This window comes from Lynx rufus, unplaced genomic scaffold, assembly GCF_022079265.1.
Source record: "Lynx rufus isolate CCGP_SWC_20201006 ecotype Redwood Valley unplaced genomic scaffold, mLynRuf1.p SCAF_4, whole genome shotgun sequence".
NCBI classification, from domain to species: Eukaryota; Metazoa; Chordata; class Mammalia; order Carnivora; family Felidae; genus Lynx; species Lynx rufus.
The window spans coordinates 13556232-13582939 of record NW_025814856.1 but is presented as its reverse complement, the minus strand read 5'-3'; the positions used below and the strand labels follow the sequence as shown (position 1 = coordinate 13582939).

General features: G+C 55.3%; 1 protein-coding gene across 3 annotated transcripts; it reads left to right on the top strand.

Moving 5' to 3' along the window:
- Positions 1–18331: 18331 nt before the first annotated feature.
- Positions 18332–26219, top strand: HOMER3 (homer scaffold protein 3). Of its 3 annotated transcripts, none has more exons than XM_047096645.1 (10): positions 18332–18423; positions 20152–20233; positions 20325–20481; positions 20729–20860; positions 22034–22141; positions 23233–23354; positions 23879–24035; positions 24353–24463; positions 24559–24645; positions 25750–26219. In XM_047096645.1, the coding sequence occupies exons 2-10, from the start codon at positions 20220–20222 to the stop codon at positions 25939–25941; spliced, it is 1080 nt and encodes a 359-aa protein (XP_046952601.1). In that variant the 5' UTR covers positions 18332–18423; positions 20152–20219; the 3' UTR covers positions 25942–26219. The 3 variants fall into 3 exon arrangements, with proteins under 3 accessions (XP_046952601.1, XP_046952602.1, XP_046952603.1); XM_047096646.1 differs by lacking the exon at positions 18332–18423 and adding an exon at positions 18501–19105; XM_047096647.1 differs by lacking the exon at positions 18332–18423 and adding an exon at positions 19112–19709.
- The last annotated feature ends 489 nt before the right edge of the window (positions 26220–26708 follow it).

The window sequence follows — 26708 nt, the reverse complement described above, 5'->3', positions numbered from 1 at the left end:
GTGCTCTTCCAATGGAGCCAGCCAGGTGCCCCGGCAAGTCTGTGTTTTGTTTCTTCCCTTTCGTTAAACGTTTTATTTTGAAATAATGCTAGATTCACATGCAGTTGTAAAAAGTAAGAGAGAATTGAAAGCATATGTTCATACAAAAACTTGGACGTGAATATTCACAGAGGTGTTATTTAGAATAGTCAAAAGTTGATGGGGCGCCTGGGTGGCTCAGTCGGTTAAGCGCCCGGCTTCGGCTCAGGTCATGATCTCACCATTCGTGAGTTCGAGCCCCGAGTCGGGCTCTGTGCTGACGGCTCGGAGCCTGGAGCCTGCTTCGGATTCTGTGTCTCTCTCTGCCCCTCCCCTACTCATGCTCTGTCTCTGTCTCTCTCTCAGAAACAAATAAAACGTTAAAAAAAAAAAAGGAAGAATACAGAGAGACCCAATTCTTTCCCTGATAGCAACATCCTGCGTGACTGTAATACATCATCACCACCAGGAAGTTGATATTCGTACAATCAAGAGACTTTATACAGATTTCCCTAGTCTTACACGCACGCATCGTGCCTCATCGAAGCCAACAGCTCTGCAAGGTGGAGATGATCTCTCAGAAGAGACTCAGAAAGGGCTTTGCCTAAGGTTGAAAGTTTGCTTAGGGCATGAGGTAGGTAGGGATCGCGGTCCGATTTGGCCCACACGGATGTCTGGTTGCCCCAGAGAAATTTTTTGGAAAGGCCCTCCGTGTCTGAGCGCACACGGATAACCAGGGAAGGGACAGGGATTCCAACCCAGATCCGTCTGACTCAACACCGGAAGAGTCTCCACATTCCCCGTGAGCCCGTCCTAACGGCCAGCCGGCTGAGCACACTCTGCCCCATCAGCAAAATGCAGTGGCTTTTTAGAGCGTTGCCAAAGGACGCAGGGTGGGGAGGCGCAGGCCAGCTCTAACTCGCTTCCTTCCTACAGGGGCCATGAAACATCTCCCTCTGCCTCCTGCCTGCCCTGACCCGACCTATTCTTATTTTTTCCTTTTCCTGCCTTCTTCCAAGGGGAAAGGTGGATGTCTTAGCTGCGTGTCCAGGGTGTCTTTGCCAAGTGGAAGTTCAAGCTCACGCCCAGGTCCAGTGCCTTCGTCCACCGGGAAATGTGGATGGGAGACTCCCGGGCCACTCTCAGACCTGCCCAGTGCCCCCCCACCCCGCCAAGTCTCCCCAAATCAAGAAGAGTCTTCATCAAAAACCCAGACATCCCGGAGTCTCCCTAGACTCCTCGCCTCCCTCACCCTCCAGAACATTCCCCGCCCCGGCCAATGTCTCATGATTGCTCCCCCCTTCTCCCAAAGGTAGGCTGTCTCTTCCCCTAAGGGCGCTCCAGCTCATCTTTGGTCTGGGGATGATCAGGGATCCGGGAGGTCCGAGGGCCACAGTTGGTGCCTAATCAATGCTGAATGTAGCCACAGTTACACTCTGTGCTTCCTGCCGCCACCTAGTCCCTTCACCCTACAAAAGCAGCCACAGGGAGCGTTTGAGAACTTAAAAAGCACACCAAGTTACCCCCCCTACTCAAAAGTTGCCTGTGGCTCCCATCATCCTAAAATAGAGCCCATTTACTCCCTATCGCCCTGGGAGGAGGCCCAGCCCCTGCCCGTCTCCCTGGCCTTCTCTCCCTCCCTCTCCCCCTTGTTCACCCTGCTCCAGCCTCAGCACCTTCCTTGAAGCTCCTCAAACACACCCAGCTCCTTTCTTCAAACATGCCCAACTCCTTTCCACCTCAGGACCTTGGCACATGCTGTGCCTGCTGGGACGCCCTTCCCCCTGATCTCAGTGTGCCTGACTCCTTTCCCTCCTTCAGGTAGGTCTCAGCTCAAATGTCGCTTCCTCAGAACAGCCCCCTCCTCATGCTCTCCCTGTCACCTCCCATTTCCTGTTTGATTTCCTTCTCAGTACATATTGCCATGTGACCTCTCCTTGTTTATATATTTGCCTTTGATGCTTATTATATCCCCCACACCCAGCCCAGGACCCATGAGGTAGTTGTGCCTTGACATATATTTGTAGAATGAGTGAGTGAATGAGTGAATGAATGAACGAACGAACGGAGGCAGCTAAGGGACCAGAAACGATAAGAACCCCTTCTGAGGCCCAGCTACAAGGTGGATTGTTTATACCTTCCCCAGTTTGGACACGGGCACCTCTGGAAGCAGCCAGGTGGGCGTGAGGGGTGAGGGTGCACTCGGCTGAATTTAGCCCTGAGCTCAGCTGGCTCGATGTCCGGGGCAACCCCAGCACCCTGAGCCTCAGTTTCCTTCTTGGAAAAACAGGCATAGTGATGGTTGTGACCTCTCCCACCCTCCTCCTCCACCTGGGTCGGGCCAGGGCAGGGTCCAGGCAGGTCAGCTGCTGTCATCACTGGGGAGCTGGGAGGCCTGGGAGCCACAGTTGGTGCCTAATCGATGCTGAAGGGAGTCTTGCCTTCTTTTAGGTCTTAGTTTGCAGATCTCCTAGTGCTTCTCTCTGCTCCTCCTTCCCTTGCCCCAGAGGGGGTGATTCATCTCTCTGGCCCCTGCTGAACCCCCAATTTGGGAGAAGATGGGGAGTTGGGGCCTTGGGGACCCCCACCCCTTCATGGCAGCCCAGATGGGGCAACTGAGGCCCAGAGACGCTTCCCTACCTGTCCAGCAACACCTCTCCAGGCCTGTCAGGTATAGGCTGAGGATGGGCCCAGGGGGCTGAGGCTCCAGGGAGGTGGCCTTGCCCACCCAGAGGCACAGAACGGGGAGGGTCAAAACCAGAATCCTCCTGATACAAGGGGGTCCAGGCTGGCTGTGCACCTTGCAGGATGAGCGCAAAAGCAACCAAACACTCCTGCTTCCGAATGCCGAAGAGTGCCCGGCACGCATGGGCCCAGACTGTAGAAGGGAGAGGATTCTGAGCACCTTCCATCAGACGTCCAGGAAATCCCTCCTTCCCTCCCTGTCTTGTTCCTTCCCTCCTTCCCCCCTCCTTCCTTCCTTCCCTCCCTCCTTCCTTCTTTCCTTCCTTCCTTCCCTCCCTCCTTCCTTCCCTCTCTCCTTCCTTCCTTCCTTTCCTCCTTCCTTCCCTCCCTCCCTCCCTCCCTCCTTCTTTCCTTCCTTCCTTCCCTCCTCCCTTCCTTCCCTCCTTCCTCCTTCCTTCTTTCCCTCCTTATTTCCCTCCTTCCTTCCTTCGTTCCTTCCCTCCCTCCCTCCTTCCTTCCTTCCCTCCTTCCCTCCTTCCTTCCTTCTTTCCTTCCTTCCTTCCCTCTTCCTTCCTTCCCTCCTTCCTTCCTCCTTCCTTCTTCCTTCCTTCTTCCTTCCTTCCCTCTTCCTTCCTTCCCTCCTTCCTCCTTCCTTCTTTCCCTCCTTATTTCCCTCCTTCCTTCCTTCCTTCGTTCCTTCCCCCTCCCTCCTTCCCTCCTTCCTTCCTTCCCTCCTTCTTTCCTTCCTTCCTTCCCTCTTCCTTCCTCCTTCCTTCCTTCCTTCCTTCCTCCTTCCTTCTCTTCTTCCTTCCCTCCCTCCTTCCTTCCTTCCTCCTTCCTTCTTTCCTTCCTTCCCTCCCTCCTTCCTTCCCTCCCTCCTTCCTTCCCTCCCTCCTTCCTTCCTTTCCTCCTTCCCCCTTCCCTCCCTCCTTCTTTCCTTCCTTCCTTCCCTCCTTCCTCCTTCCTTCTTTCCCTCCTTCCTTCCTCCTTCTTCCTTCCTTCCTTCCTTCCTTCCTTCCTTCCTTCTCTTCTTCCTTCCCTCCCTCCCTCCCTCCTTCCTTCCTTCCTCCTTCCTTCCTTCTCTTCTTCCTTCCCTCCCTCCTTCCTTCCTTCCTCCTTCCTTCTTTCCTTCCTTCCCTCCCTCCTTCCTTCCCTCCCTCCTTCCTTCCCTCCCTCCTTCCTTCCTTTCCTCCTTCTCCCTTCCCTCCCTCCTTCTTTCCTTCCTTCCTTCCCTCCTTCCTCCTTCCTTCTTTCCCTCCTTCCTTCCTCCTTCTTCCTTCCTTCCTTCCTTCCTTCCTTCCTTCCTTCTCTTCTTCCTTCCCTCCCTCCCTCCTTCCTTCCTTCCTTCCTTCCTTCCTTCCTTCTCTTCTTCCTTCCCTCCCTCCTTCCTTCCTTCCTCCTTCCTTCTTTCCTTCCTTCCCTCCCTCCTTCCTTCCCTCCCTCCTTCCTTCCTTTCCTCCTTCCCCCCTTCCCTCCCTCCTTCTTTCCTTCCTTCCTTCCCTCCTTCCTCCTTCCTTCTTTCCCTCCTTCCTTCCTCCTTCTTCCTTCCTTCCTTCCTTCCTTCCTTCCTTCCTTCCTTCTCTTCTTCCTTCCCTCCCTCCCTCCCTCCTTCCTTCCTTCCTCCTTCCTTCTTTCCTTCCTTCCCTCCCTCCTTCCTTCCCTCCCTCCTTCCTTCCCTCTCTCCTTCCTTCCTTTCCTCCTTCCCTCCTTCCCTCCCTCCTTCTTTCCTTCCTTCCTTCCCTCCTTCCTCCTTCCTTCTTTCCCTCCTTCCTTCCTTCCTTCCTTCCTTCCTCCCTTCCCTCCTTCCCTCCCTCCCTCCCTCCCTCCTTCTTTCCTTCCTTCCTTCCTTCCTTTGAGCATCACCATGAATTCATGGATTTTTAACACATCTACTGGGCCTGCACCCCATGAGCTCTTACTCTCATTCAGGTTTACTTGTGTCACATGTAGCCAGAGGAGCCTGTCGGCGTTTGCCCCTTTGACAGGCCCTTGGTGATCTTTAGAAGCTTCCTTGTCTTCTGGTCTCACGATCTACTCCAGGCTCTTCTGGCCCATCTCCTGCCCAGATATGGAACCAGCTCTTCCCCCAGGAGCCCTGGCTTCTTTCGTGGGAAGTGAGACCAGAGCTGGCAAGAGGGGTGCTCACTGCTACAGGTCTGGTCCCTGTTTCTAGACCTTCTTGGTGGACTGACCCAAAGCATGCTTTTCCTTTTGGGAAGAGAATCCATCCTGTGTTCCTACTGATTTTCCAAAATCACTTAGGATTGCAGAATTTTACTTAACTGCCTTGCTTTTATATTCGTGCCTTTCCTCCGACACTGAAAATCTTGCTGGCGAACATTAGCAAAATCACTTATTTGCTTTATCCAAAACAACACAGTAGTTTCAGAATAGCAACATCAATATTATTACTAACAATTGTCAAAGACAGCTTAAGATTTCTTTGTAATCCTTTTTGTCCTTGGGGTAAAGCTCACCAGGGAATGTGCTGTGCGAACCATGCACGGTGTTCAAATGATCGTGTTTTAAAGTCATCTGAAGTAATTCCTGTTTGTGGCATGAAATTACCAACTCAAAACCAGAGTTAGGTTAATTTCTCTCTCTCTCTCTCTCTCTCTCTCTCAGCATATTTTTTAAGGTTTATTTATTTATTTTTGAGAGACAGAGAGAGAGCAAGGAAGGGCAGAGAGGCGGGGGAACAGAGAATCCCAAGCAGGCTCCGTGCTGTCAGCACAGAGCCCAACGCGGGGCTTGAACCCACAAACCATGAGATCATGACCTGAGCCGAAACCAAGAGTCAGACGCTCAACCAACTGAGCCACCCAGGTACCCCAAATTTGTCTCACTTTTATTTCAAGTGGTTTTTTTTTTTTTTGCCTCTCTCTCCCTCTGTCATTTAATTTTGTTTTATAACCATACAAAACATTTACGTGATCCCAAAGTCACATTTATAAAACAAGGTAAACTCAGAGAAACTAGCTCCTTAGACTGCCCCTTGCATCCTGTTTCTTAAGTGTTGAGGCTTATTTTCCATTTAAAATATAAGCAATAAATATACACTCGTAATCCTCCTTTAGATAAGTGATAGCATATTACGTGCACGTTTCCCTGCTTTGCTCTTTGTGACATATTTAGGGATTACTCCGGCTGTTCCTGATAAGTGTGCCCCGTAGGTTGTTTCCAGTCTCTATTATAACCAAGCATTTCACACACATCTCTTTGGACGACATCCCTGGAAGTAGAGCGGCTAGTTCAAAGGGCAAATGAACATGCAGATTTGCTCCACACTTTCACATTCCCTTCATTGACCGTGACATTAGACTATTTTACATTCCTACTCGCAATGAACGAAAGCACCTGTTTCTCCATGGCTTCACACCCCTATTTCCATGTATTTTTCCCCCCAGACAAAATGGAAATGTAACTTCTTTCTTGTAAGAGTTCAGAGGTACGTGGTCCAGGGCAGGCATGGTGGCTGTTCCCCGAAGTCCTCTGAGATTCAAGATCCTTCCTGAAACTTCCTGTCCAAAAGACACCGGGCTCAACATGGCTGCTTCAGCTCCAGCCATTATATCTGCATCCCAGGCAGCAGGAAGGAGAGACAGAGAAGGTCAAAGAGGGCACTCTCTGTGTAATTTTAACTTGTATTTCTCATTAGAGCGTGTTTCCAAGGCAATTGCATTTATTTACTGTGATTTCTTGCCTTTTTTTTTTTTTTTTTTTTTACATAGGGTAGTTGATTTTCTTATTTGTTTTTGGAAACTGTATATTAGGTATATTAACGCTTTGTAATATAGGTTTCAAGTATTTTTCCCATTTCATTCAGCATCTCACATTGATAAGGACATATGTTGACATACAAAACCTTTGCTCTATTTTACATGTTCACTGACACCTACAACCTTTCCCTTATGACTTCCGGGCTCCGAATGATCATTGGGAAAGTTCTCTTCATTCCCAGACAGAAGAGTACACACACGTTTTCTTCTAGTGCTTGTAGGGTGTGTTTACAAGTACATCTCTGATCCATTAGGAATTATCCTACTACACCTGGTGAGGTATGGACCCAATTTTATACATTTTTGTATTACTATGCAATTGGCCCAACATCCTTTTTTCCTCTCATGGATTTGAAACTGGGCGGGGGCGGGGGAGGGAGGCTACTTTGGCCAGGGTGGCAGCATTTGAACTGAGTGGCCTGAAGGAACAGCGAGTCAGGAGGAAGAGCTGAGGGAAGGAGCTTCAGGCAGAGGGAGCAGCATGTGCAAAGGTCCTGGGGTGAGAATGTTATTGCCCTGCGCGAGGACCAACAAGGATGTCTCTGGCCGGAGCGGAGTGAACGAAGGAGTGTGGAGGGAAAAGAGGGTGTAAAGGAGAGATGTTTGCCTTTATTCTGAAGCCTGCAGGGCGCAGAGAAGGGACCAGCCCTGGTGCGCGAAAGGCCCCTTCTGGCCCTGGTAAGGCGTGCCATTTGTCAGATGTGGCGGCTTGGAGGGTCTAGGGGGAATGGAGCGCAGTCAGGGGGTGACGATCGCGGGCCCCATTTCCCTGAAGAGGAGCTTAGGCCGGTGGCCTCCTCGCCTCTCCTACTGCGTGAACCACCACGTGGGCCGGCAGCCTCATCTACACCCGCTCCCTGGAGTTGTCAGAGGGGGCACCGCAATTGGTGCGCGACCACCCGCGGCTGGCTCTCCGAATCCTCAACTGCACCCCTGTTCTCCGCCCCTCCCAGGCCCCGCCCACCAGGCGCGACTCCACCCAACCCCGCCCACTAAAGGGCAATCCTGTGGTTCTGGGAAACTTCGCCACCTGCCTCCCCACCCCTTGAAACCCACACTCCTGCTCAAGGCCTCAGCATAGGCGCGCCCCATCTGGCCCCCCTAGAACCCGTCAGGAGTGTCTGGGTTCAAGTCCACTCCCCAGGAGCGCGGCCTCTGACACCCGGCTGATCTCTGTGCCGCACCTTTCCCCTCTATGCAGTGGACATGAAAACAGCCTTACCCCCAGATCTGCCCCTGCACGTTCTTGCTTGTGACCTCGGACGCGTCACTTCACCTCCCCGAACCTCAGCTTACCCCTCTCTAAGATGGGTGCAGGTCGACCTCGCCCTTCAAAACCCCGCCCCTCGTTTCCCAGCTCTGTCAGCTTTGGCGAGCGTCTTAACTGCCTCTTTGCCTCAGTTTACTCACTGACAGCGGGCTGTTGAGAGGGGCGAACTTGGAGGAGGCGGGTTGGACGCTCAGCATACAGCCGGGTCTGGAGAAGCGTTTGGGGTTGTTGATTCAGTTGGTCCGGGAGGGGAGACGCAGAAAAGAGGCTGTGGTTGGAGGGGGCTGGCTGAAGGAAAAACCAGTGGGTTGGGGTCCCAGGGCGGCACTGGACCTCAGTTTCTTAATCTGCAAGATGGGCCTGTGAGGTTGTGGTGAGGCCAAAGGGGAATCACCCATGGGGGCTTGGTGACAGCACAGGGTAGGTGCTTTAGAAATGAGCGTTTTCCCTCTGGTAGTATCAGTGACAGCCACCCCCAGTTTGTCACCTCCCACGACACCTTCTTTCCCTTACCTTGGGGAGCCACTCTTTGGAAGAGTTGCAGGCCACCTCCCACACTCTGTGTGGTTAAATGCACACAATTCCTTTGCCCTCCAGCTGTTTATACGGATAGAAGTTGAGGGAAATACACAGGCGGGGGGTGGGGGGTAGGAACTGTGTGCTGTACCTCCCGCCCCTGGAGCCCCACACTTCACCTTGCCAGTTGCCTTTTTCTGGGTGGATTTTGCTTTTCCTTTCCTGGCTCTGATCCCGCTCTCTGCTGTATATCGTGCCCGGCCTTTTTGGTGGACGGGACAGCCAACAATCGGGTTGTGACTATCGTTCCGTAAGCTTTCATTTACTCAACCCGTCATTACTGAGGACCTACTGTGTGCCCAGCAAGGCTAGTGAATGAATGAATAAAGAAATGAATGAAACAATGCCGGGGAGTAATGGGAGTTATGAAGACAATAAGAGGACAAATGGAAAGTGCTAGAAGATATATGGGGGGAGAGGTTGGGGAGTCTCTGGAGGAGGTGGCATTTGAGCAGAGTTTGGGGGACGCCAGGTTGACACCTCTGATTTTTTTTTTTTTGAGATAAAATTCACATTATATAAAACTAACCACTGGAGAACCTGGGTGGCTCAGTCGGTTGAGCGTCCGACTTCGGCTCAGGTCATGATCTCGCGGTTCGTGGGTTCGAACCCCGCATCGGGCTCTGTGCTGAACAGCTCGGAGCCTGGAGCCTGCTTCAGATTCTGTGTCTCCCTCTCTCTCTGCCCCTCTCCCGCTCATGCTCTGTCTTTATCTCAAAAAAATAAATAAACACTAAAAAAAAAAAAAACACCAAAACGAAACACCTAAAAACTTTCGAGTATACAATTCTGTGGCATTTAGTGCATTCACAGTGTCACGCCACCGCCACCTCTGATTCAAGAACATTTTTATTCCCCCCAAAGAAAACTCTGTACCTATTAAGCAGTCACTCCGCACTCCCTCCTTCGGAGTCTCTGATTTTAACCGACATCGCGCAAAGCAAACGTCTCTAATACTGATTTGCAAATGTCAGATGTTCAAGGAAATGGACACACACACACTCATTGCTGCTGGGAACAGACTGAAATATGGGATACATGATATGGAAGTCAGTGTGGCCCTAAGTATCCATCAAAAGTCTTCAAATTATGATTCCACTTTTTTTTTAATGTTTATTTATTTTTGAGACAGAGAGAGACAGAGCACGAATGGGGGAGGGTCAGAGAGAGAGGGAGACACAGAATCCGAAGCAGGCTCCAGGCTCCTAGCCGTCAGCGCAGAGCCTGATGAGGGGCTCGAACTCACGGGCCGTGAGATCATGACCTGAGCCGAAGGCGGATGCTTAACTGAGCCACACAGGCGCCCCTGGGCATTGATTTTATTCTAAAATTTTCATTCACTCCACAGATATTTAGGGAGCACCTGGTGTGTGCCAACCCATGCCAAGGGCAGGGACCGCGTCTGAGTTTCGTTTCTTTTGCCAGTGGGTTTCATCAGGCACATCATAAGTGCATAATAAAAATTCTTCAGGAAATTAAATGCTACGACGAGGGAGCTATTTAGATTATTTATATTATGTCTGTGTTTTCTGAAACCGTTTTTCCACCGAGCAAAAATTATTTCGGCGCTCAGGAAAGAAAACATGTAAAGAGGCTTCTGTTAGAAAACGTACACGTTGTGTCCCATGCCCTCCCTGACCCCCCAACATGTCCTCCTGTCTTCCCAGCCACCCTTCCTTTCCTCCAGCCTGGCTCCTCCTGGCTTCTCACCAAGAGTGGGGCCTGGAGCAGGTCTGGGAAAATGTGCCAATTAAGATGAGACGGAGAGGGGCGCCTGGGTGGCTCAGTCGGTTAGGCGTCCGGCTTCGGCTCAGGTCATGATCTCACAGTTCGTGGGTTCAAGCCCCGCGTCGGGCTCTGTGCTGACGGCTAGGAGCCTGGAGCCCGCTTCGGATTCTGTGCCCCCCTCTCCCTCTGCCCCTCCCCGAACTGTGCTCTCTCTCTCTCTCTCTCTCTCTCTCTCTCAAAACTTAATAAACATAAAAGAAAAAGATGAGATGGAGAGATTTCCAGATGGAGGAACTGAGGCTCAGAGAGGTACAGTAACCTACCCAATGTCACACAGTGCGTAAGTTTCAGGGGAAGCTGTCTACTCTCAGAGCTCCTTCTGTGTCCCTTAAAACGGTTGCAGGCCAAGCCTGATTCTTTCCTTCCCTGTGGCCCTGTGGTCGTGCCTCCATGACAGCCCACGTGGAGGCCTGTCTGATTTCTCAACCAGCTTCAGGCAGAAATCACTGCACTTCTCCTCGGTACCCACCTCACACTGGTGTCGCTGCGCCCCCGAGAAGCCTCAGTCCCAGGCCCTCGAAGAGCCCCAGTCTGGGGAGGCCAAGTCAGACACATTCGCTCTCAGCTCCACTGAGTCAAGCAAGAGCCGGGTGCTCTGTCCGAAGAGTCCGGAGGGCTGCCTGGAGGAGGGGACACAGAGTCGGGGCTTGATGAATGAGTGTGCTAGACTGAGAAGTGGGAGAATAGCTGCACAGATGCACGGATGGGGAAGCTGGAGGCGAATCGTGGATGATGCCTGCATCGGTGGGAGGGCGGGCAGGTGGGGGGATGGGTGGCAGGGTGAATGAGTGGGAGGGCGGGTGGTGGATGGGTGAATGGGTGGCTGGGTGGGTGGGCAGATGGACACGTAGGTTTGGGAGTGGAGAGGAGGAGCTCGGCTTTGGGCTTCTACGCTCTGTCAGCACCCCACCACCACCTTCCCCCCGGAGACCCCAGTGTAGAATGTCACGGTGGTGGGGGGGGCCACAGAGCTGCCTACATTGCAGCCCCGTCCATCTCCAACCTGGCCCCCGCAGGTGCCTCTGGAAGGGCCAGCCCCTTCCCCCACGTGACTCTCTGCTCTCGAACCGGCCAGATGGTGCTCAACACCACAGAGGCCATGGCAGGGCGCTAAGACCGCCAGCTGGTGGAGGGCACCGGCGGGTGTGACTCAACAGGTCCCCGTGGCCAGCCGCACCCTGTCTTGGATGCAGACACGACTGCAGTTTCCCGGCTGGGCTCAGAGGTGCCCCCAGGACCGGCCAGCCCCCTGGGGCAACCCCTGGGAGCGGCTATTCTCCAAGGTCTGTATGTCCGGGTTTGCCTTCCCATCCCTCACCCTTCTCACCTAGAGCTGAGTGTGGGGTCATGTGCTCCCGGGCACCCCCGGCCCCTGATTGCAGCCTGGACATACTGCCTTCCCCTGTGTATGCAGTTGGTGCCCAATGTGTGCTCTTTTACCCTTCCGTCAGTGGTCTTCCTCCCCCAGCTGGGCGGAGGGGGGGGCAGCAGGTTCCTCTGTGACCTCCTTTGGGGCTGCTCAGGGAAGCAGATGTTTCCGTCTACTCAAAGGCCTGGGATTGCAGCGATACATCCAGGGCCAGCATCAGAGCTAATGTGTGGGAGAGAAAGGAAACCTGGACAAGGCGGAAAGAGGGTTATTGAGATGGACTTCCTCCCTGAGGCCCTGGGAGATATAAACTCAGAGCCTGTGGACATCCCCAAAGAAATAATGACAGTGCTAATAACAACGTCATTTGTTTATCAAGCACAGCCCAGGATACCTTCTGCATTGTGATAATAGAGAAGGCAAGTATTAAAATCAGTCTGTCAAAAGCCTCTCGTGGCTCTCCAGTGCTCCGAGTATAAAGCCCATACTCTCTGCTGGGGCCCATAGGGCCCCTTGTGACCCAGCCTATGGGTCTGCCTACCCATATGCCCTTCCCACCCCCCTAGGTTCCCCCCAACTCACCCTGTTCCAGTCACATCCACCTCCTTGATGATGCTGCTCCAAGGAGCTGAGCACATTCCCACCTCAGGGCCTTTGCACGTGCTGTTCCCCTGAATCACTACCGCATCAGAGTAACCTTCACTGACCGCCCATCTTTGCTTGTTGCTTTGACTGTTTTTTCTTTCCTTTGCAAAATGCTGTCAGTAGTCATTCTACTTACGGGGCACCTGGGTGGCTCAGTTGGTTAAGTGTCTGACTTCGGCTCTCCCAGTTCACGAGTCTGAGCCCCGCACCGACAGCTTGGAGCCTGCTTGGGATTCTTGCTCTCTCCTCTCTCTCTCTCTCTCTCTCTCTCTCTCTCTCTGCCCCTCCCCCGCTCACACTTTCTCGCTCTCAAAATAAATAAACGTTAAAGAAAAAACAAAACGGGGCGCCTGGGTGGCTCGGTCAGTAAAGCACCCAACTTGGGCTCAGGTCATGATCTCACAGCTTGTGGGTTCGAGCCCCGTGTCGGGCTCTGTACTGACAGCTCGGAGCCGGGAGCCCGCTTCGGATTCTGTGTCTCCTTCTCTCTCTGCTCCTCCCCTGCTCATGCTCGGTCTCTCTCAAAAATACACAAACGTTAAAATAAATAAATAAGAATAAAATAAAATAAAAATAAGCATGAGTTAACAGACGAAGAACCCCCATCTTACAGAGAAGGAAACCCCCAGAGAGGCTCCCCCTGCATCCATGGAGACGGACTGTCAGACCCCTGGAGTCTGAGCCCAGACTGTACCAACTCTACTTTCAGGCAAGTAAATGCCTTCTTCCCCCTCCCTATGGGTAAATAAGCTTCCAAAAGCTACAGAGAACAGGGTTTGGTCTCTCAGACCTGGGTTTGAGGCCAAGCTTTTCCACTTGGCCAGTTTTTAATTGGGGAAGCCCCCTGAGCCTCAGTTTCCTTTTCCATAAAAATGGAGTTAAAGGCAGGGCCGTGGAGATTCCTCCTCCCCCAGGGTCTCTTTGAGCCTTCCCACGCTGGACAACAATTGGGGCCCTGAGAGGCCTTGCGCTGGGCCAGGACTCTAAGGAGCCCCCAGTCTGCATCCGGGACGGAGCTGGGTACAGACACTCCCGGTTGGGGCAGTGGAGGGAATCTGGGAAGGCTTCCTGAAGGAGAGGGTGTTAGAGCTGACGTTTCCAGTCATAGGTGGGGCTGAGTGTGAAGGCTCAGTGGTGGGGTTCAGGGTAAAGGTCCAGAGACGGGGTTCAGCTCCTTGGCCAATGGCAGTTAGGAGCCAGATTCTCCCACTGAAACCTCCAGCAGAGCCAGAGAAGCTATGAGAGCAGGAAAGCGAGCAATGCATCTGGGACGGACTGGTTTGGGGCCCACCCAGAGGGGCACATGCTGATTCTCACCTATGCCTAGCGACCAGGAATGGCCTCCCCTAGCAGACTGAGGGAGGAGGCTGCGGCATCTGAGTCACCGGGTTCCTGTAAGAACATTTGGCCCCATGTGGGCTGTCACCAATCGGGAACACGGCCCCCGGAGCCCCTCCGTGTTGCCTTCCCCGCGGCTTCCCGCTCTCTGTTCCCACAGCTGTTCCTTTAAGGCCACAGAAGGAGAGTAGGAGGAGAGGGCAGGCAGAGAGGAGGGCATGTAGGAATTTGGGAGCTCGGGGGGAAGGGAACTTCCCTGACTAACGGTCCAGTGTGTCCTGGGGCTGTCTGAGCCTCAGGACTCTGTCTCAGATAAGAAAACTGAGGCTCAAAGAAAGGGAGGGTCTGTCCCCATTCTGTACATGTACAGATACCGGATTCTCTCTCAAGAGCTGAAACCTGGCCTGGAGCCTGCAATGTAAATCTGATCACGTCCCTTCCTCTCTGTCTCCAAACTCCCCCATGGCTCCCCGGTGCCCTTGGCGTGAAACCCGCACACCACATCACCGCTTATGAGATCTTACCTGGCCCCTGTGACCTCCTTCGCCTTCAGTGACCCCTACTCTCTTCCTATTCACTCCTCTCTGGACCCTCACTGTTCCTCCAGCATACTCAGCCCATCCCCACCTCAGGGCCTTTGCATATGCTGTGCCCTCTGCCCAGAGCACTCTTTGTGAATTATTATCCCCATCTGATCCGTCAGGAAAGGTGCAAAGAGAGGAGCTCACACGCTCAGTAACATGCATCAAATTGGTGGAAGTCAGAATTTGCACTCAGGCCCATCTGACTACCTACTCAAGCCCTGTCCCACCAGTGGGACATTTAAGACAGGCCTCCAAACCAGTGCACCATGGATCTGGCTGGTTCTCAGCCCCTCTAGGTCTTGCTGCCTCCAGCTAGGTACCAAAGACCCTGAGGCCTCGGACCCAAACCCCGCTGCTCAGGGAGCTCCTGGGCCAACCTGACCCCTAAGTCTCCGAGCGTCCCTACTGATGTGGCCGCAATTTCTCCGCCCCACTTTCTGCCCTTCACACAGAAGGATGGCAGAGTCTTCAAGGACGACACAGCCAAAAATAATCGGGCCCCGACCTACCTCCCAGAAGTGGGGCAGCCCCGCCCAGCCACCTGGCACCGCGGAGGTAATTAGTGCATGTGGCAAATGAGGGTAATTAGGTCTGTGGGAACCAAACCGCAGATCCAGGTTTGGAGTTTGGAGGGGGCTCAAGTGTTGCCCACCCCCACCCCCAACCCTCCCAGGTCCTGGGAGCTCAAGTCCGTAACCCAGTGTCAGGCCCCCTCCCCTTAGCCCTTTCATGCCTTCCTGGAGGCGGCTGGTTTAATGGATTTACTTTGTCCTTGTGCATAAGTTGAGTTGGATCTGAATTTAAGGTGGGATCACTTTCAAGTGATGAAAAATCACCAACATTGAGTCACCAAACTCTCCTACGCCATGACCCCCATGCTGGGAGATGCCAAGCCCAAGAGAAGCTTCAGCCCCGCCCTTGAGGTACCTTCACGCTGGGGGAGTCAGAGCTGGACACAGGCACCCCTAGTCCATAGGGATCAGGGTTGGCTCAGAAGGAGGGAGTGTGTTGGGCAAGGTCCAGAGGGAGACACGGAAGGGCTTCTCAGAGAAGAGGGCATTGGAGGTGGGACTTTGAGGGACGAATAGGAGCTTTTCAGGAGGATAAGCTCTGGTGGCTGGCCCAACTGGCCACGGCTGGGGGAATGGGGAGAAAGAGGAGGAGCGTGGCTGGGGGAGCATATAAGGGTCCCAGAGATAAAGATTTAGAAATCATCATGCCATTGGACCTCCTTCTGTCCTTGAAAGCTCATGCCTAGTTGGGATTCTTCAACCCCTGAAAGAAAATCTTAAGAATTTGGCTCAGGATCAAAAACCACATGCCCAGACGGCCAAGAATAAATATAATGTTTGTAACAACCAGCATTTGTTAAGCTCCTGGGGTCATGCCCTTTGCACACAAAGACTTGTTGGGTCCTTACAGGAAACTTCAGAAGTGAGTACCATTTTTATGCCCATTTTATAGATGGAGTAACTAAGGCACAGAGAGGGAAAATGTCTTCTTTAAGGCCACACTGCTGGTAAGAGGCAGGGTCGAGATGCACTCCCTGGTCACATGACTCTGGAGACCATCAAGGATCAATACTGGGGTTTGGGGAGCCTCTCCTCCTTGAAGCATTTAAAGAGTTCCTGCTGCAGGTCAGTCCTGCTCTAGGTGCCGGGATAGAACCACAGAAGAGGTGGCTAGGAACCAAATCATGTCGTAAACGGATCGAAGTGGCCACTGTCCTCCATACCATGAGATTGGGCATGTGGCTTTGGGGAAGGGTGACAGACTTCCCCTGATCTGGTGGGACAGGAACCCTCCAGGGAAGAGAGACAATTTAGCTTCAGTCCAAAGGTGGGTCCGATTTAACTAGGCAGAGGCCAGAGACTAACCCAGAAGAGCCACTCTGCAAATGCAGCTTCTTTAGAGCCAAATAAACTTGTTCTACTCTCTGCTTGGTCCCCTCTGTGACAGGCAGTTCATTTTCTGATATCCTCCCTCAGCACCAAGGGAAAGCTGTCGCTCATAATCAGTCACCCTGGGGTGGTGGCCTCTGCCCACACTGTAAGGACATCCCCAGGCAGAAGAGGTCTCAGGCTGGGGTGGAGGTGGCAGCTTGGGGCAGCCATGCTCGGGGCAGTCTATGCCCAGGGGAGAATGAGGAGCTGCCATCTTCAGGTCAGGGCTGCTCAAGGTGAGCCCCAGCCCAACCCCTCCCGGAAGCCTGAGGGGGGCCTGGGAAGTGATTCAACTCCCACTCTCTCTCATGTCGTTGCCTTCTGCCCACACAAGGGGTAAAGTCTACCTGGGCCCCTCTCCTGGCCGCCCCCACAGGGTGGCCACATGGCCGTGGCCCTGCAGCCGGCCAGCACTCGGCACACCCTGAGTGGCTTCCAGAAGCCTTGGCCCTGTCGGCACCTTTCCCAGTTACTTAATTTTTTTTTTTTTTTTTTGTAATAAGGAAAAGTCACTCTTTGCTCAGAACAGACGGTATTTTCTTTGTTCCCCACAATGTTCAAAGCGTTTTGTGGCTTCAGGCCTGAAAGCAAAGCCAAATCCTTTGCTTGTGCAGATGCCTTGTGAAGTTAGAAGCAGCTGGGGAAACTGAGGCCGCAGGCTCTGTTTCCCTAGCATTGGTGAGCAGTTCCTCTCATACTGGCTGAGGCTGAGGCTCCAGGACGGGCCAGCCCTCCCCAAAATGCCCAGATCTGGTCATGACCCAAGTAATAAACAGGTAGTACAGGTCAGGGGTCGCACAGAAAGTGATGGGGGCATAGCGCAGAGCACAGCGAGATCCCCCTCCAAGCCCAAGACAGAGAAGTTTCCAGACGGAGAGGGGGCAGTGGTGCTGAGCCTGGAAGGACAAGGCGGAGTATATGCCTGCAGAAAAGTGGAAGGATCCGGTTGGGCAAAGACCTGAAGCGAAATAAACCCTGATCTTGGCCTGGGAATAAGTCTCCGGAAACGACATGACCAGGAATTCACCTAAAAGTAATTTGAAGATAGCTACCAGCCTAGATGTAGGATTCTTGTCAGGGAAACAGAAATAAAGGAACAGAGAAAGGAGACGGGACGAAGAAGTTGAAAAACAAAACCTGTGAGGTGGTCGGCAAAGCTCTCTGCCCATGGACCCCGGTCCCCCTGCTTTAATAAAATCGCCTTTTTTGCACCGAAAACATAACAAGACAAAACAAAACATGAGGTTCAGAACTTTAGGGAACTGTGGGCCTTGGTTCTGAGGAGCTGCCGTGCCTCTGTCCATGAACCCAATGGCACTGTGTGACTTTGGAGGAGGCCAGAGAAAGGGCAGCCACAGGACTGACCAGCGGGCCCCACAGGTGGGCTTGGGCCTGGGGAGGCTGAGCCTGGCTCAGCTCCAGAAGGACCCTCTCCTGGCAAGTGCATGAAGGGCTCCTTCTGACCCAGGCCCGAGGACCTCCAGGGGATTCACTCATTCGGTGGCAACCAGGCCCCAATGTTCCCTCTGCCCTAGGTTCTGGGACCCTATAGCATAGCAGTACTGATAATCTAACCATGGCTGGCACTGTTAAACCATCCTCTTGAGGGAGACCAGGTGGACAGAAGCCCGTCCCCAACTGGGGATCAGAGCTGGGTGGGAAGTCAAGCAGGAAGGATTCTGAACGGTGCACCCCTGATCAAGCCTCATTAAGTGCCTGCTGTTTGTCTCTCTCTCTCAGCCTCTTCCAGCTCTCCCTGCCTGTTTCTCTTTCGTTTCCTGGTAACACCTACTGAGCACCTACTGTGTGCAGGCACCCACCTCTGTGCGGTAGAGAGGCCCCTGTCCCTGGATCCCTGTCAAGGGGAGAGGGAATCCCATCAAAAGCAGAAAGTCATGACCTCAGGCAGTGAGAAACGTGGGCAGCAGTGACCTGGAGGGTCAAGGCCACCCCTGACGGGACGATGAAGCCACGCGCTCCTTCTGTCTCCTGTGTCTCTCCCCGGTCTTTCTATCTCGGGGTCTGGGTCTCTGTCCCCATCCCCACCCCCTGTCCCTCTTCCCCGTCCTTAACCCCTTCCCCGCCGGTCCTCTCCCGCCTTCCTCCCAGCTTCCGCCCCTCCCTCTCCCCCTCCCCCCCCCGCCGCGGAGGGCCGGCAGGGGGCGCTGCGGGGCAGCCTCGGAGGCCCGGGGAGGCGGGGCGGGCGGCGGCCGCGTCGGGACCGGCCGCGATGGGACCGGAGGCGGCGCGGGCGGCGGCGGAGGCGCAGACAAAGGCGCGGGCGGTGCGGAGGGCGGCGCGGAGGGCGGCGCGGAGGGCGCGGGCCCCGGAGCCAGCAAGCGAACGGGGCGCCCGGCTGCGGGGAGTCGGCGCCGCGGGGCAGCACCCGACTCGCGCCCGGACACTCGCGGGGCGCCGAGCCCGCAGGGTGAGCCCGGCTGTCCGAGCCTGCGTCGGGGACGCGGGGGCCCGCGAGGTTCTAGGGCCGGGGGAGGGCGCGGGGGTCCCCGAAGTTCCGGACACGGAGGCTGGGTGCGGCTCGGGGAGCCCCGAAGTTCCAGGGCTTGAGAGGGCGCAGGGGCCCCGAAGTTCCGGAGTCGGGGTCGAAGAGGGCACCGTGCGAGGGGTTCCGAAAGTTCCGGACCCGGCGTTGGAGGAGACTGCGGTGTCCCCGACGTTCCGGGCCTGGGAGAGGGAGGCGGCACGAGGGAATCCCGAAATTCCGGACCCGAGGCTGGAGGGGTGGCAGGGAATCCCCGAAATTTAGCAGTCGGAGGTGGCGCGAGGGATCCCCGAAGTTCTGGGGCTGGCGTTGGAGGAGGCGGAGAATGTGTCCCCGAAGTTCTGGACCCGGAGTTGGGGGGCGTTGCGCCCGTCTCGGAAGTTCCCTGGTCGAGGGTGGCACTTCCCGAAGTTGGGGCGCGCATTGGGCGCCCCGCTTCTGACGCGGATGGGAACTGCTTCCTTACTGAATATCAGGCCCCCCGGACTGGGACGCATGGGGTGGGGCTTCGCCCCCACACGCGACTGGGGATCCTGGGCACCGGGCGGGGTCGGGGCCTCCTTCGGGAGCCCCGCGGCCGGAGGCGTCTGAGGCACATGACTAGTTGGTGAGTAACTTTCCCCAAAGCTGCAAGTCTCGGCAGGACTGTCAGGGCCGGAAGGGCCTGTGTTCCTGGGACCCCTGCACCCTGGAACCCTGCTTCGACCCAGGACCCGCTCCCAGCCCCGGCAGGAGCTGCCGCCCCTCCCCCACCCAGGGGCTCCGGTTTCAGACCCTGTGACCGGGGCAGCAGCTGCCCAGGACAGGGTGGGGGGGCATCCCTCCTCTGACCAAGGAGGCCGCTCCCCTGGGGCCTCCCTTCCCCCACCTTGCCACCTCCTTCCGCCAGGTCCCTCCTGGATCCTCCACAGATCCCCCTGGTACAGGTTTTGGGGGCACAGAGGTGAGGGTCGGGAATTCTCCAGGGCAACTGTTCCTGGTTTCTATGGGGTTGTGGCTGGAGGAACCAAGAGAGGCTGGGGAGCCCCCTCTCCCAATCCTTGGTCCCACCCAGCCCTGCATGGATGGTATTGGGGTTGAGTGGTCATGGGCCATCTGGCACCAGAGTAAACTTGTTTGGCTACATCTTATCTTTTTAACTAGGCTGGGAGCTACCTGGGGGTTTGGACTTTGACTCCAAGATGTGCCTCTGCCCTAGAGTGGAAGCCGAGGTGTCTCTCTGTGGGTTCGGTGGGGGGACTGGTCTCCCAGTAGGCACCTGGTGATGCCCTACATTTTGATAGAGATCCTGGTTTGGGGAGTGATGAGTGAATGTGGCAGAAAATCCCAAGCGAGTGTTGGCCTTGGCCCTTCTCCACCCAGCCCCAAGATTGAGGGGGTTTCTCTGGGACTTCAGTACCTAGCATGCTGAGAAGTTTACACTGGGCTATCAGGGGCCACCTGGCTCCTCTTAGAGAGCCATCTCCTGCTCAAGGTGTTGTGAGAGCTTCCTCCAGGGCCGTTTTGCTCTGGGTGATCTGCTGATTCTCTCACCTTTTTGACTGAGGTTCTATGAATGGTGTATGTATTTGGTCGTGCTTCCTGAGGTTGGACCCGCTTGGTTTCCCTAAGCCTGTCCTGGGGAGACACTCACAAGCCCCCTGTCCCCCACAGAGGCTGAAACCACACCTCCTGCCATCCTTCTGGCTGCCTCTTGGAGCCCACCCAGCCCAGCCTGACCAATGTCCACAGCCAGGTGAGTCCCTGCCTCCGCAGCTTGGCCCTGAGTCCCCCCCCCCACCCCCCCGGGGATGCCCAGCCCTGCTGAGAACACTCTCCCCATGCAGGGAGCAGCCCATCTTCAGCACAAGGGCGCACGTGTTCCAGATTGACCCGGCCACCAAGCGAAACTGGATCCCAGCGGGCAAGCACGCGCTCACTGTCTCCTACTTCTATGATGCCACCCGCAATGTCTACCGAATCATCAGCATTGGGGGTGCCAAGGTCCTGGCAGGGCCTGGGTGGGGTGGCAGGCCCAAGGGGTCTCAGCAACAGGCCTGGGTCTGGTCGTTGCCTTGTGGGGTGCCTGGGGGCTGGGGTTGGGGAGGAGCCCTGGATCAGGTCTCCCTCCCGAAATGGCTCAGACCAAGGATCTCTGAGGAGCTAAGACAAAGTGATCCAGTGGGGGTTTCCTATTCATTATTATCGTCAGTCTCATCAACCTTGAACTTTGCTCCCCACCTCTCCCCAGGCCATCATCAACAGCACTGTCACCCCCAACATGACCTTTACCAAAACCTCCCAGAAGTTTGGACAGTGGGCAGACAGTCGTGCCAACACTGTCTATGGCCTCGGCTTTGCTTCTGAGCAGCATCTGACCCAGGTGGGCTGGTAGGATGACACGGTGGGAGGGATGGAGCTGGGCCTATGTCTTCTGGGTATACTGGGGCCCCTGGAGGTACTGGGTTTCCAGTCTTCCCAGCTGTAGAATGGGTATCAGAAAAAGCCGGAAGTCCCTTCCTGGTTCCCTGGCTCATGTCTCAGCTCTGCTGGCCACTTGTTCCAATTTTGGACACACCCTACCCTTCTCTGGGTGCCTGGGATGGGCTAAGAGTTCCCTCACACACCCTAGCCCTACCTTCTTCATTGCCTCCCTCCACCCTCTGCTGTCTCTAGGCTTCAGTATTGTCTCATCCATTGTTTCCCTGGATGGTTAGTGCTTTCTGATTCCTAATGAGATCGTGAGGATTTTCTTCTCTTCCAGAAGCTTTAATTTTCCTTTCAAATTTAGGTCTTGAATTAATTTCTGTGGGTGGTATAAGGTAGGAGTATTTTTTCCCACTGAGTATTCAGTTGCTCTTAGACTGTTTTTTGAAAAGATCATCCCCTTTCCCTCCCCCCAACCCCCCACCGCAATGAATTGCACTGGCCCCTTTGCCCCAATCGAGTGACTGTGTGTATGTAAATATTTTCTTTAAAGAATGTATTTTCACATTAAGGAAATTTATTTGAAAATGAAAAACAGTGAGTGTGTCCTACCCCAACTGGAAAACTGGTGTATAAGTGGTAAATGTAAATATAAGTACAGTAAAAATGAGAAAAGGGTGATTTACTTGCCCACTGGCTACAGGTGCCTCTAAGAGGCTCTGAGCCCAAGACCTGCTTTCTCTTTGTTATAAAAAGATATTCACAAGTGTCCCAGGCATTCCAGACAGCACTCACCTGAGGCTCTCCTTGCTGAAATAAGCCTGACGGAGAGGAAAAGGGGATCGATCCCTTTTTCAAGGTGCCTCAATGTAATACACTTCCGTGAACATCCCACCCTCCACCATGATACTCAATCTGATCACTGGGGACATTTTCTAAGCCTTCTTACCACTCTTCTAGTTCATGAGATGAACTAGTTCATGAGATGCTCCTGAAGTCGCCTCCATAGTGACACGGCTGGTGCTGGGGGTGGGGGGTGAGGGTGACCTAATGGGGCTCTGGGAGAGGGGGCTGGGTTTTCTTTGATTGTTTGTTCTGCCTTTCCCCCCCTCCCCCAACCCCACCCCAGTTTGCTGAGAAGTTCCAGGAAGTAAAGGAAGCAGCGAGGTTGGCAAGGGAGAAATCTCAGGATGGCGGGGAACTCACCAGTCCAGCCCTGGGACTCACTTCCCACCAGGTCAGCACTCCTTGTCCCATGCCTGCCAGTCACTCAACTGCTATTGAGGGTCCAGGTGCTGTGCGCGTGCCCAAGACCATATGCTCACAGATTGTGTAAAGCTAGACCTGTAACAGAAGCCTTGGAGGAAAAGTGGCAGGAGCACATTCTGGACGGCTGGCCTAGCCTTAGATCAGGGGAGGCCTAGAAACCAGCTTGGGGCACCTGGGTGGCTCAGTCGGTTGAGTGACTGCAGCTCAGGTCATGATCTCAGGGTTCGCAAGTTCAAACCCCTCGTCAGGCTTGCTGCTGTCGCACAGAGCCTGCTTTGGATTCTCTGTCCCCCTCTCTCTCTGCTCCTCCCCCACTCGCACTCTCTATCAAAAATAAACATTAAGGAAGGAAGGGAGGGAGGGAGGGAGGGAGGGAGGAAGGAAGGAAGGAAGGAAGGAAGGAAGGAAGAGAAAGAAATCAGCTTAGATGGCAGAGTAAAAACCTGACGGTTGAAATGGCTAAGTAGAGGGGTAGAGTAAAAAAATTGTCCCTGGGGCACTTTCCTCTATTAATTTATTCAGCATGATCTACTGACCACCTACTGTGTGGGAAAGAGGGTTAGGGAGTTGAAAAAGTAGGCTGGTCCCTGCCCTCAGGGCTCATGGTCCAGGCTGGGAGGGGGATTTATAATGAATTCAGCCTAGTAGAAGGCTTCCTGTCAGAATCTTAAAAGCATGTTGAAATTTGGCCCCAGGGAAGGGCATTGCTGTGAAGGAATAGCATAGAGATTTCACATTGCCCCCACCCCCTTGCAGATTTTGAATATCTCAGTGGGTTTATTTAGACCAGCAGGCATCAAGTGCGCTCCTGGGAGCTTGGTGAGAGCCCAGGCAGGCAAGGTGGGGGTACAGTGCTCAGAACTCTGGTCCAGGGACCATGGGGAGCCAGAGAGGGTGGAAGAGGAGAGGAGGGGCGCGCTCCCATCCCAGTGCTGGAAAGGACCCCTGTCCTCAGTCACAACCCCAGTAACATCAGCCCTGACCCCAGCCATGACCTGACTGGTCCTTGGCTGAAGCCACCCCCCCCCAGTGTGACCCCGCTTCTGCCCACGCCTTTAGGTGCCCCCAAGTCCTCTCGTCAGCGCCAACGGCCCCGGCGACGAGAAACTGTTCCGTAGCCAGAGCGCGGACGTCCCCGGCCCCGCAGAGCGCGAGCGGCTCAAGAAGATGCTGTCCGAGGGGTGAGGGGGTAGGGCCGGGCATAGGGCGTGGCAGTACTGCTGGCACGGAGAGGGACTTCTCTGAAGTCGAAGGGCGGCGGGATCTGTGTACCCAAGGCCGGGGGAAAGAGAGGCGGCTGACTCCGATCCTGCCCCTTCTGGAGCCGACCTCGCCCCTGGAACGCGCTCCCGCTTTGACCACGCCCTCTTGGGGCGGACCCTGCCCCTACCTCGCCGGCTCCTCGGGGCTAACCGTGCCTCTTTTACGCCTCCCCGGCCAAATTCTAAACCGCCGGGTGCCTCCCCACCCTCACCCCGTTCTGGGCACACCCCGATGGGCTGACCCCGCTCCCCATTCCGTCTGTCTCCCTGAGCCGACGCCAGGCACCTACTTTCACCTCGCCCCCGACGAGATCACGCTACACAGCGAAGTCCCCACCCACGGCCCCGCCCCCCAGCACCGCCCCGCCTCCGGCACCGTCCTGCCCTGCCCCCAAACGCAGCGCTGCCCAGCCTCGCCCCAGCCAACCCTCGCGTCCCTGCAGCTCCGTGGGCGAGGTGCAGTGGGAGGCCGAGTTCTTCGCGCTGCAGGACAGCAACAACAAGTTGGCGGGCGCCCTGCGAGAAGCCAACGCCGCCGCCGCCCAGTGGAGGCAGCAGCTGGAGGCCCAGCGTGCAGAGGCCGAAAGGCTGCGGCAGCGGGTGAGGGGACCCCTCCCTCCCAGAGACGCTCAGTGGCCCCCGGCAACTGTGGAGCCCCTGCCTCCGTCCTGGGTTCACTGACTGGATGTGTGATCTCAAGGCTGTTCCCCTGAGCCTCAGTTTCTTGTTCTGTAGTAGGGGTTTGAGATCATGTCACTCTTTGTCAAACCCTGAAGTCCTGCCTGCTTCAAGTTGGTAGCCTGAATCAGAGGGGATGAGTACCTAGTCACAGGTGTGCCTGAGCAAGGGGCAGATTCCCCAGGGGTCAGGAGAGCGCAGGCCGGGGGTCTCAGGGGCTGACATGCCTGTCCACACAGGTAGCAGAGCTGGAGGCCCAGGCAGCCGCGGAGCCACCCTCAGTCAGTGAGAAGGAAGGGCCAGGCCAGTCACTGGAGCAGCTGGAGGCGCTAGTGCAAACCAAGGACCAGGTGAGGGTTGAGTGCGTGTCCCTGGGCTTCACCTTCCCTGACCCCTCACGAGGGAGCCAGGAACCCCAGAAGAGACCCTGGGAACTCTTCTCTAGGAGATCCAGACACTGAAGAGTCAGACCGGTGGGGCCCGCGACGCCCTGGACGCCACCGAGCGCGAGGAGACGCAGCAGAAGGTGCAGGTGTGTGTCGTTGCGGGGGGGGGGGTTGGGGGGGGTGGGGTGCCTGTCGAGAGCCAGCCAGCCCCCGGGGGTGGGACAGACCTGGGATCTTTTCTTCCCGATGGGTCCTGGGCAGCTATGTGCCTCCCCGAGTCTGTTTGTTCACCCGTAGGTGGGATCAGGAAGACAGTTACCTAAGGTTGTGAAGGACTGGGACGACCAGGTGCATGGAAAGCCTCAGTTGCAGCCAGTGTTTTGGAAAGGATGATCATCGGCACAGTTTTTCACATTCTTTCATTCAACAAGCCGTTTTTGAGTCCGTGCTGAATTCCCATGCTTGACCCCATCAAGTCCTCACACATCCCCAGCCTGAGATCAGGAGACTGCATTTGAACCCAAGTCTGACTAGCCTGGCTTTTTTTTTTTTTTTTTTTATGTTCATTTATTTTTGAGAGAAAGAGTGCATGAAAGAGTTTGGGGGAGGGGAGAGAGAGGGAGACAGGATTCGAAGCAGGCTGCTGGCTGACGGCAGGGAGCCTGATGTGGGGCTGGAATTCACAAACCCTGAGATCATGACCTGAGCCGAAGTTGGATGCTTAACTGAGCCACCCAGGCGCCCCTGGCCTGGCTTTCATTGAAGACTTTATCTGAGAAATGTTCACGGGACACGTTCTGAGTCCCGCAGGTGAAGATGTCAAAGGCTCTAGTGACCCAGAAGAGAGAAGTTGGGGAAATGCTTCTCTTGCCTCCTGGGCAGAGTGCACGGCATGTGCAAAGACCCTGAGGTGGGGAGACGCTCAGTATAGTCAAGGACCCACAAGGAAGCCAGCGAGGCTGAGTTGGAATGAATAAGGAGAGGAAGGAGGGGAGTGGAGTTTGTTCCCAGCCTCATGGGGTCACAGGAGGGTTTTGAGCAGAAGAGGGATGTGATCAGTTCCATGGCATTCAGATTGGCCAAGGGCCCATGGAGTGTCTTGGGCAGAAGCTGCAGGGAGGATAAGAGACTAAGGCATGGCCCAGAGTGGGGTCTGATGGGATGACACTCAGAGGCTGGATGCCCCAGGCAGGGCTGATGACCCTTAAGGCTTCTTGGGGCCTCAGATCCTGCCTATCGTCTCCCTGCAGGACCTGGAGACCCGCAACGCCGAGCTGGAGCACCAGCTGCGGGCAACGGAGCGCAGCTTGGAAGAGGCGCGGGCCGAGCGGGAACGGGCACGGGCTGAGGTGGGCCGGGCCGCACAGCTGCTGGACGTCAGGCTGTTTGAGCTGAGCGAGCTGCGGGAGGGCCTAGCCCGCCTGGCAGAGGGCACGCCCTGAACCTGGCTGCGGGGTCTGCGTGGGAGCCGGGGCCTGCAGGAGCTGGTTTTATACGCAGGATTCCCGCCTGGGGCACGAGCCGGGCCGCAGGCGGCACAGTGGGCCGTTCACCCTGGCAGGGACTGGGGGCCTAACTCAGCCCGGGGAGGGCCTGGCCATAATGCCTCAGCTGGCCCTGGCCGCTCGCAGCTCAGGGGCTGTTTTGGGGCTTTTCGTTGTGTAGAATTTCTAGAATCCCCAGGGCGCGTGCTGGTGCCCACATTACATTTCTAAGAGTGGCTGTGCCTGTGTGTGTTGTGTGGGCACCGAAGCATCTAACCGCCGTCCCTGGACCCCTCTACCTGCTTCCTCTGCGATGCACCTCAGCCGCCTTCAGGCTGTGTACGGCTTAGTAAACCACTTGCCAGTGAGGAGAGGGAGTTTCAGAGCCTGACGAGCATGCCCAGGCCACACAGCCAGGAGCCTGGCTCTGCCCAGCATAGCTGTCCCTACCCACCCTGGGCTCAACTCACGTCTGGACCGGTTTGCCCTTAGGTGGCCCTTGGTTAAGCACCACCCCCCTCCTTTACTCTGGCTAGAAACCCCGAATCCCACCAGGTGAGCAGATAGAGAAGCTCCTAGAACATGGTAGTGTTCACTACACATGGGAGTCATTTCACTGAACCTGATGGCTGTGTGTGGAGAGGGGTGCCATTGGTGTGCCCATTTTCCAGATGAGGGAACTGAGGTTCAGAGAGGGCTTCTCAAACCCAGGGTCACCTGGCCAG